At 46.8% G+C, this 19936-nt stretch overlaps 1 protein-coding gene across 4 annotated transcripts in view; it reads right to left on the bottom strand.

Moving 5' to 3' along the window:
- The window catches only part of LOC132765831 (uncharacterized), a 66675-nt gene that overhangs the window by 24652 nt on the left and 22087 nt on the right, over positions 1 to 19936 (bottom strand). For 2 of the 4 annotated variants that reach the window (XM_067464997.1, XM_067464999.1), the window contains 5 exons: positions 18912 to 19598; positions 10085 to 10240; positions 7778 to 8464; positions 5571 to 5705; positions 3496 to 4185 (listed from right to left, as the gene is read on the bottom strand). In XM_067464997.1, coding sequence (XP_067321098.1) covers positions 3496 to 4185; positions 5571 to 5705; positions 7778 to 8464; positions 10085 to 10240; positions 18912 to 19598 — 2355 coding nt within the window. The remainder of the gene's footprint in view (positions 1 to 3495; positions 4186 to 5570; positions 5706 to 7777; positions 8465 to 10084; positions 10241 to 18911; positions 19599 to 19936) is intronic. The other 2 variants (XM_067464998.1, XM_067465000.1) reach the window with 2 other exon arrangements.

Genomic DNA, 19936 nt, shown 5'->3' with positions numbered 1-19936 from the left:
GAGTTCGAAGCCAACCCAGGTCAGAGTGAGCTTCCAAACATTGTGTAGCTTGCTGTCGACCTTTGCAGCCTGAAAGACAGTTGCATCTGTCAAGTAGGAAATTTAGGTACTGCCTATGCGGGGAGGCTAATTTAACTAATTTACGAGGCCATAAAAATCTCCAGCAAGCCTGCAAAGAATGAGGAAGTACTTCATCAGTGTCACAAATGGACGGTGAAGCAACAGCTCCCCTGGTGGCCAGAATAGCCTCGTGAAAAAAAGTTAAATTGCCTCTGTGTCTGTCTATATAGGTTGTGTGTCTATGGCATTGCATGTTTGCCATGTATATGTACATTGTAATCCACCCTGAGTCCCCTGCGGGGTGAGAAGGGTGGAATATAAATACTGTAAATAAATAAATAAATAAATACTTGCCCCTTTTAATATGGGATTAAATGGATACAATAACTTTTTTTTTTTTGTATTCTCAGAGGAAAACATGGAAACTAAAATCAAATTTAAAAGATTTCATATCCTTCCCCTTCCCCCCTTTAAATTAGGAATGAGTGTAACCACAGGTATGGGACCTTCTTGTAGGGAGATGGGCTTATTAACAAAATGCCCTCTTCATAAATGCACAGCAGAGTAACTTATCAATGGCAGCGTGACCCAGCACCATAGCCCAAAGTGATAAAACAAAACAAAAACACACAGACCGATGTTATCTCTGGTTTTCTTTGTTGTAAAGTAATATGGTTACACCATTTACAAGAACAAGATTTCTATAACACAAATGAAGTCCAACCTTCACACGAGCTTCACACACTAGGCCTTCTCATAAGGAGGCCTACCTCACATTCTAAGGCCTTTCTCCCACAGTGAGGCCTACTACCATTGAGACCTATTCTCCCACTGAGGCATTCTCTCACACAGAGAGACTTCTCTCACACTGAGAGGTTCTCAGACTAAGCCTTCTCATAACAAGGCCTACCTCACATTCTGAGGCCTTTCTCCCACAGTGTGGCCTACTACCATTGAGACCTATTCTCCCACTGAGGCATTCTCTCACACAGAGAGACTTCTCTCACACTGAGAGGTTCTCAGACTAAGCCTTCTCATAACAAGGCCTACCTCACATTCTAAGGCCTTTCTCCCACAGTGAGGCCTACTACCATTGAGACCTATTCTCCCACTGAGGCATTCTCTCACACAGAGAGACTTCTCTCACACTGAGAGGTTCTCAGACTAAGCCTTCTCATAACAAGGCCTACCTCACATTCTGAGGCCTTTCTCCCACAGTGTGGCCTACTACCATTGAGACCTATTCTCCCACTGAGGCATTCTCTCACACAGAGAGACTTCTCTCACACTGAGAGGTTCTCAGACTAAGCCTTCTCATAACAAGGCCTACCTCACATTCTGAGGCCTTTCTCCCACAGTGTGGCCTACTACCATTGAGACCTATTCTCCCACTGAGGCATTCTCTCACAGAGAGACTTCTCTCACACTGAGAGGTTCTCAGACTAAGCCTTCTCATAACAAGGCCTACCTCACATTCTGAGGCCTTTCTCCCACAGTGAGGCCTACTACCATTGAGACCTATTCTCCCACTGAGGCATTCTCTCACACAGAGAGACTTCTCTCACACTGAGAGCTTTCTCAACTGAGGTATCACTAAGACTTCTCATAACGAGGCCTACCTCACATTCTGAGCCTTTCTCTCACAGTGAGGCCTACTACCATTGAGACCTATTCTCCCTCTGAGGCATTCTCTCACACAGAGAGACTTCTCTCACACTGAGAGCTTTCTCAACTGAGGTATCACTAAGCCTTCTCGTAACGAGGCCTACCTCACATTCTGAGGCCTTTCTCCCACAGTGGCCTACTACCATTGAGACCTATTCTCCCACTGAGGCATTCTCTCACACAGAGAGACTTCTCTCACACTGAGAGGTTCTCAGACTAAGCCTTCTCATAACAAGGCCTACCTCACATTCTGAGGTAGGCCTTTCTCCCACAGTGTGGCCTACTACCATTGAGACTTATTCTTCCACTGAGGCATTCTCTCACAAAGAGAGACTTCTCTCACACTGAGAGCTTTCTCAGACTGTGGCGTCACTAAGCCTTCTCATAGCGAAAGCTACCTCACATTCTGAGGCCTTTCCCCCACAGCGAGGCCTACTACCATTGAGACCTATTCACCCTCTGAGGCATTCTCTCACACAGAGAGGCTTCTCTCACACTGAGAGCTTTCTCAACTGAGGTATCACTAAGACTTCTCATAACGAGGCCTACCTCACATTCTGAGCCTTTCTCTCACAGTGAGGCCTACTACCATTGAGACCTATTCTCCCTCTGAGGCATTCTCTCACACAGAGAGACTTCTCTCACACTGAGAGCTTTCTCAACTGAGGTATCACTAAGCCTTCTCGTAACGAGGCCTACCTCACATTCTGAGGCCTTTCTCCCACAGTGGCCTACTACCATTGAGACCTATTCTCCCACTGAGGCATTCTCTCACACAGAGAGACTTCTCTCACACTGAGAGGTTCTCAGACTAAGCCTTCTCATAACAAGGCCTACCTCACATTCTGAGGTAGGCCTTTCTCCCACAGTGTGGCCTACTACCATTGAGACTTATTCTTCCACTGAGGCATTCTCTCACAAAGAGAGACTTCTCTCACACTGAGAGCTTTCTCAGACTGTGGCGTCACTAAGCCTTCTCATAGCGAAAGCTACCTCACATTCTGAGGCCTTTCCCCCACAGCGAGGCCTACTACCATTGAGACCTATTCACCCTCTGAGGCATTCTCTCACACAGAGAGGCTTCTCTCACACTGAGAGCTCGCTCAGACTGAGGTGTTACTAAGCAACAGGAACACCTTCCTGTATGTGTGAAAAAGATCTTGGGGTCCTCAAGAACAAGTTAAACATGAGCCAACAATGTGATGCGGCAGCAAAAAAAAGCCAATGGGATTTTGGCCTGCATCAATAGGATGCATCAATAGGAGTCTAGTGTCTAGATCTAGGGAAGTCATGCTCCCCATGCTCTATTCCGCCCTGGTTAGACCACACCTGGAATATTGTGGCCAATTCTGGTACTGAATTCTGGTACTGTGAGAGTCGTTCAGCAGTGGAACTCTCTGCCTCAGAGTGTGGTGGAGGCTCTTCTTTGGAAGCTTTTAAAGAGAGGCTGGATGGCCATCTGTCAGGGGTGCTTTGAATGCAATTTTCCTGCTTCTTGGCAGAATGGGATTGGACTGGATGGCTTTTGCTGAATCATTGCATCCATATAACCCTTCCAGTGTTTGATCCACATTCTTGCAATCAAAAATACCTAATTAATTTTTAACATTTCTGACACTTATAATTATCTGGCAGCTTGTTGCTTACTAGAGTCTGTGGTTCTGAGGATATGTTCTTGGGGAAAAAAACCTATGTGTAATAGAAAATGCCATAATTCAAAACAACGATATGAGAATTCACACAGAGACCATTACTTCCTGGATTGTATACCTTCCGTGGCAATCTGGGTACAAAGCACTGATGGGGACAGTCCAATGGATTCCTGAGAGCATGTTTCTACAAGTTCTGGACCTGCTGATGCTTCTCCTTCTTTGTTTCCTTGCACCCAACGTATTGGCGAACCTTGAGTTAATTTCGCCGGTTCTGTGCTGGCATCTCTCTGTAAAATAACTTCTAATTCTTCGTAGAACGAGCAAGTTCTCGGAGCACTTCCAGAGATCTCATTATGGGCAAGGACCTCCTTGAATTTCAGTCGCATCGTTTTGGCCTTTGCCCTGCATTCCTCCGCGTTCCGGTTGTGCCCTCTTGCCCTCATTTCAGCCGCAATTTCCTCATATACCTCGAGATTCATGTGTATCATCTGCAAGTCATCTTGAAATTTCTGCCGTCCCCATATATCTAAAAGGTCCAGGGTTTCCTCTAGGCTCCACCTAATACCATTTCCTTTCCCCCTTTTTTGGACTTCTCCTTGCCTATCCTCATCATTTTCTTCCTTTTCTCCGGCGGTTCTCACTGAAGGGGGGCTTTCTAGGATACGGCTAGAGGAATGCTGGGGAAATATTTTAACTACTCCTCTTTTACAAAACGATGTTGAAATGTCTTGTGAACAATTATGTGATGTACCAGAGGGAGGGAATCTTTCGGAGCAATCCTGTCGAAGTGCTGTTTTCTGATTGTTACCTGGAAAACAAAGAAAAGGGACAAAATGTAGACTTATTTATTTATCTACAGTATTTATATTCCACCCTTCTCACCCCGCAAGGCACTCAGGGTGGATTACAGTGTACACATTCATGGCAAACATTCAATGCCATAGACACACAACACATATAGAGAGACACTCAGAGGCTACATGAAGCCGCTGCGTGAGATCATCCGGAGTTTCGGGGTGCGATGTTATCTGTACGCGGATGATGTCCAACTCTGTCACTCCTTCCCACCTGCTACTAAGGAGGCTGTCGAGGTCCTGAACTGGTGCTTGGCCGCTGTGACGGTCTGGATGAGGGCGAACAAATTGAAATTGAATCCAGACAAGACAGAGGTCCTCCTGGTCAGTCGTAAGGCCGAACAGGGCATAGGGTTACAGCCTGTGTTGGATGGGGTCGCACTCCCCCTGAGGACGCAGGTTCGCAGTTTGGGAGTGATCCTGGACTCATCGCTGAGCCTGGAACCCCAGGTTTCGGCGGTGACCAGGGGAGCATTCGCACAGTTAAAACTCGTGCGCCAACTGCGCCCGTACCTTGGGAAGTCTGACTTGGCCACGGTAGTCCACGCTCTGGTTACATCCCGTTTAGACTACTGCAACGCTCTCTACGTGGGGTTGCCTTTGAAGACGGCCCGGAAGCTCCAATTAGTCCAACGCTCGGCAGCCATGATACTAACAGGAGCGGAGCGCAGGGAGCATACCACTCCTCTGCTGCACCAACTCCACTGGCTGCCGATCTGCTACCGGGCTGAATTCAAAGTGCTGGCGTTGGCCTTTAAAGCCCTAAACGGTTCTGGCCCAACCTACCTATCCGAACGTATCTCGGCCTGTCAGCCCACCAGGACCCTAAGATCTTCTGGGGAGGCCCTGCTCTCTATCCCGCCTGCTTCACAGGTGCGGCTGGCGGGGACGAGAGACAGGGCCTTTTCTGTGGTGGCCCCGCGGCTATGGAACGCCCTTCCCATGGAGGTAAGATCAGCCCCCGCGCTGATGGTGTTCCAAAGAAGATTAAAAACCTGGATGTTCGAGCAGGCATTCGGTTAACTCAGTGCAAGGAATGTAATGATTAAAGGACTGGCAATATGGACAACGAAACTGGATCACGATTTTAGTCAGGAGTTGAATTGGACTGTTTGTTGATATATGTATTGTGTATTATGTTTTTATGCTTTTAAACTGTATACTGTCGATTGTTATATTTTGTTGTAAACCGCGTTGAGTCGCCGGCTAGGCTGAGAAACGGCGGTATACAAGTATAGCAAATAAATAAATAAATAAATACTTAACATTCCAACTTTCCTGGCCACCAGAGGGGCTGTCACTTCACCGTCCATCTGTGACACTGATGTTTGACATTTACCTGCTTCTGGTTCTCCAAGTGAATGTGCTGGAAGGCTGACATCACTCTTTTCATGTCCTCCAAAAGGCACGGGTGTGGATTGTGGAGATTCAGCAAGGGCTGGAGACAGCAGGACTCTATCTTTTGCCGTTGCCTCTACAAAATAATAGAACTCTTAGTTATAAATCTCTGTGTATTTTGGTTCAAAAAGTTAAAAACAAACTTATAATGTGATGTGCAGGTGTGATATGTACCTACCCAGGCACAAATTATTATTAAATTATTAAACTTTATTTGTACCCCGCTAGCATCTCCCGAAGGATTCGATGCGGCTTACACAGGCCAAGGCCTCAACACACAACATAACAATACAATCTAAGCAAATCAAACAGTTAAAAACAGAATAAAGCAAAATGAACAACAGGCAAAACAATACACTAAAACACAATAAAACTGGGCCAGGCCAGAGTAATGGGTACAAGAATTAAAAGTGCTGATGTGACAGGAGGTGTATATGAGGCTTCTAGGGCAAGTACGATGTGCAGCAATCATTGGTTCTGATACAGTGCTTATGGGACTTGGTAGTGGAGAGTTCCTAATCTGGGAAGGCGCATCGGAAAAGCCAGGTCTTCAGGTTCTTTCTGAAGACTGCCAATGTAGGGGCCTGTCTAAGGTCTTTGGGGAGGGTGTTCCAGAGACGGGGGGCCACCACGGAAAAGGCCCCGTCCCGCGTCCCCACCAAGCACGCTTGCGACGTAGGTGGGATCACAAGCAGGGCCTCTCCAGATGACCAAAGTGAACGTGTGGGTTCGTAGATGAAAATGCGGTCACGTAGGTAGGCTGGTCCCAAACCATTCAGGGCTTTGTAGGTAAGCACCTGCACCTTAAATTGGGCTCGGAATATAAACGGCAGCCAGTGGAGGTCCTTGAACAGGAGGGTTGACCTCTCTCTGTAAGGGGCCCGTTAGCATCCTGGCTGCTGATCGTTGCACCAGTTGGAACTTCCGAGCCATCTTCAAGGGCAGCCCCACATAGAGCGCATTGCAGTAGTCCAATCTGGAGGTGACCAAGGCATGGACCACTCCGCCAGATCCGCCTTCGCGAGGTATGGTCGCAGTTGGCGCACGAGTCTCAGTTGTGCAAAAGCCCTCCCAGACACCGCCGACGCCTGAGCCTCAAGCGTAAGTGATGAATCCAAGAGGACTCCCAGACTGCAGACCTGTGACTTCAGGGGGAGTGTAACCCCATCCAACACAGGTTGCCACCCTATACCCCGGTCAGGTTTACGATTGACCAGAAGGACCTCTGTCTTATCGGGATTGATCTTCAGCTTGTTCCTCCTCATCCAGATAGACACAGCGGCCAGGCACTCGTCCAGCACCCGAGAGGCCTCCTTGGAATTAGGTGGAAAGGAGTAGTAGAGTTGTGTGTCATCTGCGTAGAGGTGGCACCTAGCTCCAAAACTCCGGATGACCTCTCCCAGCGGTTTCATGTAGATGTTAAAAAGCATGGGAGACAGAATAGAGCCTTGCGGGACCCCACAGGTCAACGGCCAGGGGTCCGAGCAGGCGTCTCCCAGCTTCACCATCTGGGATCAACCCTCCAGGAAGGATTGGAGCCACGACAAAACTGTGCCCCCGAGACCCATCCCAGAGAGGCGACCCAGAAGGATACCATGGTCGATGGTATCGAAAGCCGCTGAGATGTCCAAGAGAACCAACAGAGTCACACTCCCCCTGTTCGGCTCTCTACGGAGGTCATCCACCAAGGCGACCAAGGCTGTCTCGGTGCCGTGACCAGGCCTGAAACCAGACTGTGATTGATCCAGGTAGTTGATGTCATCTAAAAAGCCCTGGAGCTGGGAGGCGACCACCCACTCCAGTACCTTACCAAAAAAAGGGAGATTGGAGATCGGTCAAATTAGTTAAGTATTTGCCCCTTTAAATATGGGATTAAAGAGGTACAATATCTTTTCTATGTTATCACAGAAAAACATGGAAATCAAATTTGAAATATTTAATTTTCCCCCTTAAATTAGGAATGAGTGTAATCCCAGGTATGGGACCTTACAGTTAGCTGACAACTTATGACTTACTGGTATATGTAGTTCTGAGGATATGTCCTTGGGGGAAAAAAAAACTATGTGTAATGGAAAATGCCATAATTCAAAAAATATGAACATTCATATAGTGAGTATTACTTTCTGGATTAAATTATATCACATATACCTTCTGCGTCAATCTGGGCATCGAGTAGTGATGGGGACAGTCCGATGGATTCCTGAGAGCTTGTTTCTTCCACTTCTGGGCCTGCTGACGCTTCTCCTTCTTCGTTTCCTTGCACCCAACGTATTGGCAAACTTTGAGATAATCTCGCTGGTTCTATGCTGGCATCTTTACGTAAAATAGCTTCTAATTCTTTGTAGAATGAGCAAGTTTTGGGAGTATTTCCAGATTTCTGGTTATGGTCGAAGACCTCCTTAAATTTCAGTCGCATCATTTTGGCCTTTGCTCTGCATCCCTCCGCGTTCCTGTTGTGCCCTCTTGCCTTCATTTCAGTCGCAATCTCCTCAAATACCTCAATATTTTTATGCATCACCTGCAGGGCATCTTGAAATTTCTGATGCCCCCATATATCTAAAAGGTCACGGGTTTCGGCTAGTCTCCACATTCTACCTCTTCTCTTCCCCTTTTTTTGGATTTCTTGTTCTCTATCCTCATCCTTTCTTTTCTTTTCTGGGTCTGTTTTCACTGAAGGGGAGCTTTCTAGGAAATTGCTAGAGGAATGCTTGGAAAATATTTTAACTCTACTTTTATGAAATGATGTTGACATGTTTTGTGAACAGTCATGTGATGTACCAGAGTGAGGTAATCTTTCGTATCTATCATGTTGAAGAGCTGTTTTCTGATTGATACCTGGAAAACAAAGAAAAGGGAAGCAATGTAGACTTCAGCAAGAAAGTAATGCTAATCTCTAATTGGGGGTCCTCCTGGATTCAGCGCTGACACTCAATGCGCAGGTGTCGGCGGTGGCCGGGGAGGGCCTTCGCACAACTAATTCTTATTATTTATTTATTTATTTATTTATTTACAGCTTTTATATTCTGCTCTTCTCACCCCACAGGGGACTCAGGGCGGATTACAGTGTACACATATACGGCAAACATTCAATGCCAATATTTGACATACAAACATATACAGACATACACAGAAGCTATTTAACTTTTTTTTCTGGCCGCCAGGGGAGCTGTCGCTTTCATCGTCCATCTGCAACGTTGATGAAGCACTTCCGCATTCCCCGCATGCTTCCCCGCTGGAATGCTTTGAGTCTTCTTTATGGCCTCATAAATCAGTTAATTTAGCCTCCCCACACTTTAAGGCGGTACCTAATTTTCCTACTTGACAGATGCAACTGTCTTTCGGGTTGCAAAGGTCGACAACAGGCTACACACAATTGGTTGGAAACCCACTCCAACCCGGGCTGGCTTAGAACTCATTACCTTTTTTTTTGGTCAGAGTGATCTTAATGCAGCTGACACTCAGCCTGCTGCACCACAATCCCGGTGCTAAAACTCATGCGCCAACTGCGACCTTACCTCGTGAAGTCTGACTTGACCATGGTGGTCCATGCCTTAGTTACCTTTAGACTGGATTACTGTAATGCTCTCTACGTGGGGCTACCCTTGAAGACAGCCCGGGAACTACAACTTGTCCAACGTTCGGCAGCCAGATTAATAACTGGGGTGACCTGTAGGGAGCGGTCAACCCACCTGTTTAAGGATCTCTACTGGCTGCCGTTTGTTTTCCGGTCCCAATTCAAGGTGCAGGTTATCACCTACAAAGCCCTAAATGGTTTGGGACCCGCCTACCTTCATGACCGTATCTCCCTCCATGAACCACCTCAGGCCCTCCAATCATCTGGAGAGGCCCTGCTCTTGCCACTGCCAATGTCACAAGTTTTTTCTGCTGTGGCTCCCCGACTCTGGAACTCATTGCCTGAAGAAATTAGGAAAGCCCCTTCTCTATACGTTTTTAAAAAGAACCTTAAAACCTGGCTCTTCCGCTGCGCCTTTGATGAGTAGGTATACAATTTCACATGACTGTTTAGCCTCAAAGTTCTGTCATTGGAGTAAACGTCCCCCCCTCGTGGGAAAGCTTGACTCCACAACCCCCACCATAATGAGTCCTCCTCCGCAAATTATCTGCTTCTCTCTTTTATCTCGTCTGAGTCTTTAATTAGTTTTAATCAGTTTGTCTTTTAATCATTACATGTAGCCCATCCACTGTCACTCTGCCAGTGTTTATTGTAATTTTTACATTGTTATGTATCCACATGTTTTATGTAATTATGATGTTATTGTTTGTGTTTTTGGTTGTGTCTTGGTTTTCTTTATTGTAATTGTTGTTTGGGCTTGGCCCCATTGGGGAGATGGTGGCGGGGTATAAATAAAGTTTATTATCATTTATTATAATCAAGATATCAAACTCTTCTGTCACCTCTACTCTCATGCTGAGATTGAAGACATATCCATGTACCTGCTTCTGGTCCTCCAACTGAATGTGCTGGAAGGTTGACAGGAGTCTTTTCATGTCCTCCAAAAGAAGGTCGCATGGGTGAGGATTGTGGAGGCTCAGTAAGGGATGAAGACACCAGGACTCTATTCACATTAAATTCCTCTTTTGCCGTTGCCTCTATAAAAGAATAGAACTCTTAGTTATACATCTCTGTGTATTTTGGTTTTTTTTTAAATAGTATAAATACTTGCCCAGGTGCAATATGTACCTACCCAGGTGCAGATGAGTGTAAGTATTTGCGCCTTGAAATATGGGATTAAAGAGATTTTTTTTGTTTTGTTTTCACAGGAAAACATGGAAATAGAAATCAAATTTAAAAGGGCCGGGCTTTAGCACAGCTGGCTAATCACCAGCAGCAATAGATCTCACCTTCACTGGCAGTCAAAAGGTTGCCAGTTCAAAGCCCAGGTTGGAGTGAGCACCTGACCTTCAGCCTAGATTACTATCCACCTAAGCAGTTCGAAAACAGCAATGAGCTGTGAGTAGAGAAATTAGGAACCGCTTAAGCGAAAAGGTATTTTACGGCATAATAAGGGAAATACCAGAAAACTGCCAGTGACCAGAGGAAGTCTGTGATCAAGGCTCTATGTCATAGAGCAGGGGTTCTCAAACTTTTTAAACAGAGGGCTAGATCACAATCCCTCAAACTGTTGGAGTGCTGGATTATAATTTGGAAAAAAAAACATGAATGAATTCCTATGCACACTGCACATATCTTATTTGTAGTGCAAAAAAAATCTACTTAAAAACAATACAATAAAATGAAGAACAATTTTAACTAATATAAACTTATTAGTATTTCAATGGGAAGTGTGGGCCTGCTTTTGGCTGATGAGATAGGATTGTTGTTGTTGTTGTGTGCTTTCAAGTCATTTCAGACTTAGTTTGACCCTGAGCGAAGGCTGGGTAAATGACCTTGTAGGGCCGTATCCGTCCCTCGGGCCTTAGTTTGAGGACCCCTTGTCATAGAGGATGTAGCAACAGCACCCCCCTGTGGCTGGAATCGAGTACAACCTCCAGGACCCCAAAATTGGGGGGGGGGGATGCCTCTCTCTGTTCTCTGTCCTGTCTGTTTAACGACATTGAATGTTTGCCATATATATGTTCTGTGTTCCGCGCTGAGTCCCCTTCGAGGTGAGAAGGGTGGGATATAAATGCTATAAATAAATAAATAAATAATTTCCCCCCATGAAATTAGAAATGAGTGTAACCACAGATATGGGTTCTTTTAATTAGCTGGCAGCTTATGACTTACTGGTGTGACAATGTGTATTTTTATTCCTATAGTTGTGTGTTGTTTAGACAATAGTTAAAAATGGTAAGTATGTAGAATTATATTTTGTTGAAGATGGTGGCTGGCTTGGCTTGCCTTCAGCTGAGTTGCCATAGCAAAGGGGGCGGAGCCAACTGCCACTTGACAGCGCAACTGTTTGAAAGTGGGCAGTCTGTGACCAAAGAGTTACAGGAGAGGATCCTGCAGAGGATTCAGGAACTGATCTGTAATTAGTGTAATTACAGAGGTAGTCGATCCTGTGTGGAAGTGGAAATCCAACAGGAATACTGTAGTGATAGATCTACAGGGGGTGACTGATTAGAATCAAAGAATCAAAGAATCTAAGAGTTGGAAGAGACCTCATGGGCCATCCAGTCCAACCCCCTGCCAAGAAGCAGGAATATTGCATTCAAATCACCCCTGACAGATGGCCATCCAGCCTCTGCTTAAAAGCTTCCAAAGAAGGAGCCTCCACCACACTCCGGGGCAGAGAGTTCCACTGCTGAACGGCTCTCACAGTCAGGAAGTTCTTCCTAATGTTCAGATGGAATCTCCTCTCTTGTAGTTTGAAGCCATTGTTCCGCGTCCTAGTCTCCAAGGAAGCAGGAAACAAGCTTGTTCCCTCCTCCTCCCTGTGGCTTCCTCTCACATATTTATACATGGCTATCATATCTCCTCTCAGCCTTCTCTTCTTCAGGCTAAACATGCCCAGTTCCCTAAGCCGCTCCTCATAGGGCTTGTTCTCCAGACCCTTGATCATTTTAGTCGCCCTCCTCTGGACACATTCCAGCTTGTCAATATCTCTCTTGAATTGTGGTGCCCAGAATTGGACACAATATTCCAGGCGTGGTCTAACCAAAGCGGAATAGAGGGGTAGCATTACTTCCTTAGATCTAGACACTAGGCTCCTCTTGATGCAGGCCAAAATCCCATTGGCTTTTTTTGCCGCCACATCACATTGTTGGCTCATGTTTAACTTGTTGTCCACGAGGACTCCAAGATCTTTTTCACATGTACTGCTCTCGAGCCAGGCCTCATCACCCATTCTATATCTTTGCATTTCGTTTTTTCATATTGGCGAAGGCTTTCATGGCCGGAATCACTGGGTTGTTGTATGTTTTTTCGGGCTTTATGGCTATGTTCTAGAGGCACTTCTCCTGACGTTTCGCCTGCATCTATGAACTAACCTGGACACAGCATATTATTCGAGAACACAGAAATGCTGGATCACTCCAACAACTACCATGTCAGACTACACACAGAGAAGCCATTGAAATCCACAAGCACGTGGACAATTTCAACAGAAAGGAGAAAACCAGGAAAATGAACAAAATCTGGCTACCAGTATTAAAAAACTCTAAAATTAGAACAGCACAACAACAGAAAGGAAACAAACAAGGACATGTAATCACCTCTCAACAAAAGATTGCTCCAAGCACTGCCAGGCAATCAAATGCTAATCAAGGTGGTCAGTTGAAACATTCACACCTAACTCCAGCAGACAAGAGTCCTTTGTCTCACCCTGGTCATTCCACAAATATATAAACTGGGAGTGTGGCGCAGCTGGCTGGATCACTGCTGACCGAAAGGTCATGAGTTTGAAGCCTACCCGGGTCGGAGTGAGCTTCCAACCAAATTGTGTAGCTTGTTGTTGACCTTTGCCGCTTTGAGTACTTCCGGTTTGATGGCAGCGAGAGAACATCAATCCACACACCCGCTGGAAAGCAATCTACAATCCTGATCGCATCCTCCCAACCAGACACCATCCCTCTTTCAAATCGTCACCCAACCTTCTGGGGACTCGGAGGGGACCTCGGAAGGTAGGTTTGGCGGTGGAATTCAACTAAAAAAGAGGAGAAAAAGAGGTTGGGAGCGGGTAGGTAGAGCACCGAGGCACCGCTTCTACGGCCTCGTGGATGCTCCCTCCCAGCTGTTTTTGCCGCTTCTGCCAACAATTACGGAGGATTAGTAAACCGGGAGCTGTTGCCGCGGCTTGACCATCTAGGGGAGATTTGGGGAGCTGCACTTCAAAGTATCGTGAGCAGTGAGGCGCCGTGGGGTTGCTGGCGCCCCCCCCCCCTCCCCCGGAGACTGCCGGACGCCATTGGAGTCCGGCGACTAAGGCGACTAAGGCGACTAAGAGCAACGGACAGTGGAAGGAAGTGAGGGAAATCGTGTGGGTGATTTATGAGTGCCAGTCTACCAGGCCGTTTTCACCGGGCCTGCACCGTTCTTCCCCCTCCTTCCCCAACCCACTCTCCCGGACCTTACTTTACCTTCATCCCCTTCATCGCTGGAGTGCCTACGGCCGCCATTACAACTGGCGCATTGCGGATTGCCGCCTCTCGGCCCTTCTGGCCCAGGCCAACATTAACAACAACTACGCCACCATTTCCATCACGGCCTGGCAGCCCACGGCCTGTAGGCCGGCCTTACAGTCCCAGGGCCTAACGCGCATTGGACGCCAAAGAGAGGAAATCAACCCTCCCCCTGAACCTGTTGATCTCAGCGGCAGGGGCGGCTGATGAAGGAGAGCAGAAGAGAGAAATAGGAATCCGCGAGGCTACCCAAAGGGTGTATGATAAGAACTGCAAACTGGCATTGACATTGTGCGGAATTCTTTGACAGTGTGCAGGACTGTTTATGGCCTCGCCATCACTGTAATAACATCAGCTAACAATATAGCGTGGACGTTGGGCCCAACTATCAGATTTAACACCACACTACGGACATTTTGGGCCTAAACGAAAATCCGGAAGCTCTGTCCGCCCATGATTCAGCGTTTCTGATACAGTCTACAGAGCTCTAGGCCCAAGGAACTAGTCACTCATTTATGTTATACTGCCCTCTATGGTCAAGCTAAACTATGCATATAACATCTTTACACAGTGTGCAATTTATGATCTTGTGCTGCTAATTAGAAAGAACTGCAATTGTTGCCTTATCCTGCAGACTACCAGCTGTTCTGCTTTGTAGCATTCCCTCTTGAGGCGGTCAAGGAAAGCTGGGGGCCAGGCTTCTGGGTGCCGGCTTGTTCTCCACGGACCCAAGAAGCCAGGTGCTGTGGCCTGAATTGTCTGCCTGATTGAGTGGTCTGAAAATCAACTTATTTATATAAGGCAGTAATCTTGCACTATTTGCACTATTTTGCACTATTGAACTAGTCTAGCTCTAAATTTAGTCAAGCACTTTAGATCTTCTTGCCAGAATCCTTGCCAATAACCATCTGGTCCCAAATTAAGTGGTTACTATTATTGCACTTTAATCAAATACTCTGGGTCCCTGTACTGTCACTTTGAAGTTCGTATATATATATATATATATATATATATATATATTATTAACCATCTGCACTTTACTCCTATGTCAATGTTTACATTATCTTTGCTGTTATTGGTATTTCATCAGCTATCAGCACAAGTGCACTTTACAACAATTACAACAATCTCAGCACAGGTGCACTTTACAGCTCTCACAACACTGGAAGGAGCAAGTAGCATCAAGGGGCGGGAATATTGGGATCCAGAGACAGGTAACCATGATTATAAACAAGCGTTTGTTGCTAAGATAACAACTGTTGGAAATGAAGGGTGGTTCCCCGGGGGAGGTGGGCCTACGGGTGGGGGGGGGGGGCGCCATAGAGGTGGTGACAGGTAGAGGGAGATACGGGAAAGGGAGAATAAAACATCAATTTTGGCCCAAAATTTATAATAACAAATTGGCAACCTTCAAAAATACTAAGAACCAAAGACAAAATCAAATTCGGCTCAAAATTCATAATAGGACATTGGCAATTCCAAAAATTAACGCTACAATCCGGCCCGAAACAAACAAAAATAGATTGGCGACCAAACAATCCTCTCCCGACAAGATACAACTGAGGTGCCAGGTTGGTGGCCCCTCCAAGCTAAAAGTGGTGCTGCTCAATGCCAGGTCGGTAAATGGAAAAACTTCCATCATCCAAGATCTAATTCGAGAAGAACGAGCTGACCTGGCTTGTATAACGGAGACCTGGTTGGACGAGGGGGGAGGGGTTAATCTCTCCCAGCTTTGTCCACCAGGTTACTCGGTTCAGCACCAACCAAGGCTTGGAGGGCGGGGAGGCGGAGTCGCAGTGGTCTACAAGGAGTTTATCCCCCTGATCAGGTGTCCCATCCCACAATCATCTTCCTTTGAATGTGCTGGCTTTAGGATAGGTGACCGGGACAGGATAGGGATTCTGTTAGTGTACCGACCACCCCGCTGCACTACAGTCTCCCTACCTGAGCTAGCAGGAGTGGTCTCGGACATGGCATTGAGCTCCCAACGGCTCTTAGTCTTGGGAGATTTCAACATCCATGCCGAGGCCTCTCTTTCTGGTGCGGCTCAGGACTTCATGGCCACCATGGCAACCATGGGCCTGTCCCAACTAATATCTGGTCCCACCCACAGTGCCGGACACACCCTGGATTTGGTCTTTTCGCAAGGTTGGGATGAGAGTGACGGGATAGAGGAGCTGACCATCGCTCCTTTGCCATGGACCGATCACTACCTGATTAGGTTTAGACTTACTGTGCCTTCCAACCTCCGCAGGGGTGGTGGACCCATTAGAATGGTCCGCCCCAGGAGACTGATGGATTCAAATGGTTTTCTGACAGCTCTTGGGGATTTCTCCACCTTCCTGGCTAGCGACACTGTCGATGCTCTGGTCTCTCGCTGGGACAGTGAGTTGACCAGGGCAATTGACACAATCGCCCCGGAACGCCCTCTCTCAAGTAACCGAGCTAAACCAGCTTCTTGGTTTACCGAGGAGCTGGCAGCGATGAAGCGAAAGAAGAGGAGGCTAGAGTGCGTGTGGCGCCAGAATCCCACCAATTCAGCCCAAACACATCTGAATGCCTTTTTAAGGTCCTACGGTGTGGCAATAACGGCGGCTCAGAAAATATTCATCACAGCCAATATTGCATCCGCGCAGAATCGTCCAGCTGAGCTTTTCCGAGTTGTCAGAGGTCTGTTAAATCCGCCAAAAAGCGAGATCTCTGATAACTCGGCCCGCTGTGAAGCATTTGCTCGATTCTTCGCGGATAAAATTGAGCGGATTCGGTCGGGTTTGGACGCCATGTTAACGGCAGTCTCTGGGGATGTAACGAGAGCATCTGCTTGTCCGGTTTTGTTGGATTCTTTTCAATTGGTTCAGCTTGAGGATGTGGACAGGATCCTTGGAGAGGTGCGACCCACCACATGCATCCTAGACCCCTGCCCTTCCTGGCTGATCAAGGAAGCCAGAGGGGGTTTGGCAGGGTGGGTGAAGGTGATGGTTAATACCTCCTTACAGAAAGGAGAGTTTCCAGCGAGCTTAAAACAAGCTATTATAAAACCGCTGTTGAAGAAACCATCACTGGATCCCACCCAATTCGACAACTATCGGCCAGTTTCCAATCTCCCCTATTTGGGCAAAGTCATGGAACGTGTGGTGGCAACACAACTCCAGGGGTTTCTGGTAGACACTGATTATCTAGATCCGGCACAGTCTGGCTTTAGGCCGGGACATGGAACTGAGACAGCCTTGGTCGCCTTGGTAGATGATCTGCGCAGGGAGCTTGACAGGGGGAGTGTGTCCCTGTTAGTTCTGCTGGACCTCTCAGCGGCCTTCGATACCGTCGATCACGGTATCCTTCTGGGGCGCCTCATGGATATGGGGCTCGGAGGCACTGCTCTGCGGTGGCTTCGATCCTTCCTTGAGGGACGGACCCAGAAGGTGTTATTGGGTGACACCTGTTCGGCCCCACAACCGTTGCTGTGTGGAGTCCCACAGGGTTCAATCTTGTCCCCGATGTTATTTAACATCTACATGAAGCCGCTGGGAGAGATCATTCGGAGTTTCGGACTAAGATGCTATCTCTATGCAGATGACGTCCAAATCTGTCACTCCTTCCCACCTGTCACCAAGGAGGCTGTCCAGACCTTGAATCGGTGCTTGGCTGCTGTGTCGGACTGGATGAGAGCTAACAAATTGAAATTGAATCCAGACAAGACAGAGGTCCTACTGGTCAATCGTAAGGCCGAACAGGGTATAGGGTTACAGCCTGTGTTAGACGGGGTTACACTCCCCCTGAAGACGCAGGTTCGCAGCTTGGGAGTGATCCTGGACTCATCGCTGAGCCTGGAGCCCCAGGTCTCAGCGGTGGCCGGGAAAGCTTTTGCACAATTAAAACTTGTGCGCCAGCTGCGACCGTACCTTGGGAAGTCGGATCTGGCCACGGTGGTCCATGCTCTTGTCACATCCCGGTTGGATTACTGCAACGCACTCTACGTGGGGTTGCCTTTGAAGACTGCTCGGAAACTCCAACTAGTCCAGCGGGAGGCAGCCAGATTGCTCACCGGAGCAGCATACAGGGAGCATACCACCCCCCTGTTATGCCAGCTCCACTGGCTGCCGATCCAATTCCGAGCACAATTCAAGGTGCTGGTTTTGACCTATAAAACCCTATACGGTTCCGGCCCAGTGTATCTGTCCGAACGGATCTCCCTCTACATCCCACCTCGGAGTTTAAGATCCTCTGGGGAGGCCCTGCTCTCGACCCCGCCTTTATCACAAGTGAGACTGGCGGGGACGAGGAGCAGGGCCTTCTCAGTGGTGGCCCCCCACCTGTGGAACTCACTCCCCGGGGAGATTAGATCAGCAACTTCCCTTCTCTCATTTAGGAAAAAGCTGAAAACTTGGATGTGGGACCAGGCTTTTGGAAATTCTGGCAGCTAAAAAAGAAAGACCATAATGATGGGCAAATAATGACGAAACCTATTGGACCTATGGAACTCGAGACACTGACCATGAGACTGTTTATTGTTGTGTTATTGTGTTATATACTGATGTTTTTAATTCGTTAATTGTTTAACTATTGTAATTGTTTTTATAATTGTATGTATTTGGATAAGGCATCGAATTGTGCCTTCTTTTTGTAAGCCGCCCTGAGTCCCCCCTTGGGGGTGAGAAGGGCGGGGTATAAGCAACAGAAATAAATAAATAAATAAAATTTGCAATCCAAAAGACAGTTGCATCTGTCAAGTAGGAAATTCAGGTACCACTTATGTGGGGAGGTTGATTTAACTGATTTATGAGGCCATAAAAATCTCCAGGAAGTATGCAAAGAATAAGGAAGTACTTCATCAGTGTCACAAACAGACGGTGAAGCGACAGCTCCCCTGGTGGCCAGAAGCTGGAATGTTAAATAGCCTCTGAGTGTCTGTCTATATATGTTGTGTGTCTATGGCATTGAATGTTTGCCATGTATATGTACATTGTAATCCCTTGTGGGGTGAGAAGGATGGAATATAAATACTGCAAATAATAATAATAATAATAATAATAATAATAATAATCTGTCCTGAGTCCCCGCAGGGAGAGAGAGAGGGCAGAATACAAATAAAGTTTTATTATTATTATTATTATTATTATGGAAAATGCCATAATTTAAAAAAAATGCAAGAATTCACATAGAGACTATTACTTTCTAGAACAAATTCCATCACATATACCTTCTCTGGTGATCTGGGCATCAAGTAGTGATGGGGACAGTCCGATGGATTCCTGAGAGCATGTTTCTTCAACTTCCAGAATGGATGATGCTCCTCCTTCTTTGTTTCCTGGCACCCAACGTATTGGCAGACTTTGAGATAATCCTGCTGGTTCTGGGCTGGCACCTCTCAGCAAAATAGCTTCTAATTCTTTGTAGAACAGGCAAGTTTTTGGAGCATTTCCAGATTTCTTGTTATGGGCGAGGACTTCCTTAAATTTTAGTCGCATCATTTTGACCTTTGCCCTGCATTCCTCCGGGTTCCGGTCGTGCCCTCTTGCACTCATTTCCGCAGCAATTTCCTCAAATACCTCAATATTCCTGTGCATCACCTTCAGGGCTTCCTGAACACTCTGCTGTCCCCATATCTCTAAAAGGGCACGGGTTTCGGCTAGTCTCCATAGTCTACCTCTTAGCTTTCCCCTTTTTCTGTCTTCTGGTTCTCTGTCCTCGTCCTTTTCTTCGTTTTCTCCAACTGTTCTCACGGAAGGGGAGCATTTTAGGAAATTGCTAGCAGAATTCTGGGAAAATATTTTAGCTACTCTTTCGCAAAATGATGTTGAAATGTCTTGTGAACCATCATGTGATGTACCAGAGTGAGGGAATCTTTCGTAGCGATCCTGATGAAGTTCTGTTTTCTGATTGAAACCTGGGAAACAAAGAAAAGGGAAGAAATGGAGACTTCTGCAAGGAAGTAACACCAATCAACATATTGTCAGAGTGAGACCCTCCGGTCTGGCACAGCGAACGTGAGGTTTCCAAAACACACAGACTCAATTACCACACAGCATTCTTCTTCTGTTTCAAAATATAATAAGCTTTACTGGAAGCATCTATTTACAGGCGACTACATGTTGATGTGGAAAGATGGCGACTGACAAAGTACAGGACTAAACACACAGACAAAGAAACATCCTGCCCTTCGCCTTATCTGTCTTCTAGCTAGTTAACTCCCTTCTGTTCTCAGGACTGTTATCTCAGTCTCAA

This window comes from Anolis sagrei, chromosome 2 (assembly GCF_037176765.1).
Source record: "Anolis sagrei isolate rAnoSag1 chromosome 2, rAnoSag1.mat, whole genome shotgun sequence".
Lineage (NCBI taxonomy): Eukaryota > Metazoa > Chordata > Lepidosauria > Squamata > Dactyloidae > Anolis > Anolis sagrei.
The sequence above is the reverse complement of the archived record's forward strand: the minus strand, read 5'-3'. Positions and strand labels throughout refer to the sequence as shown.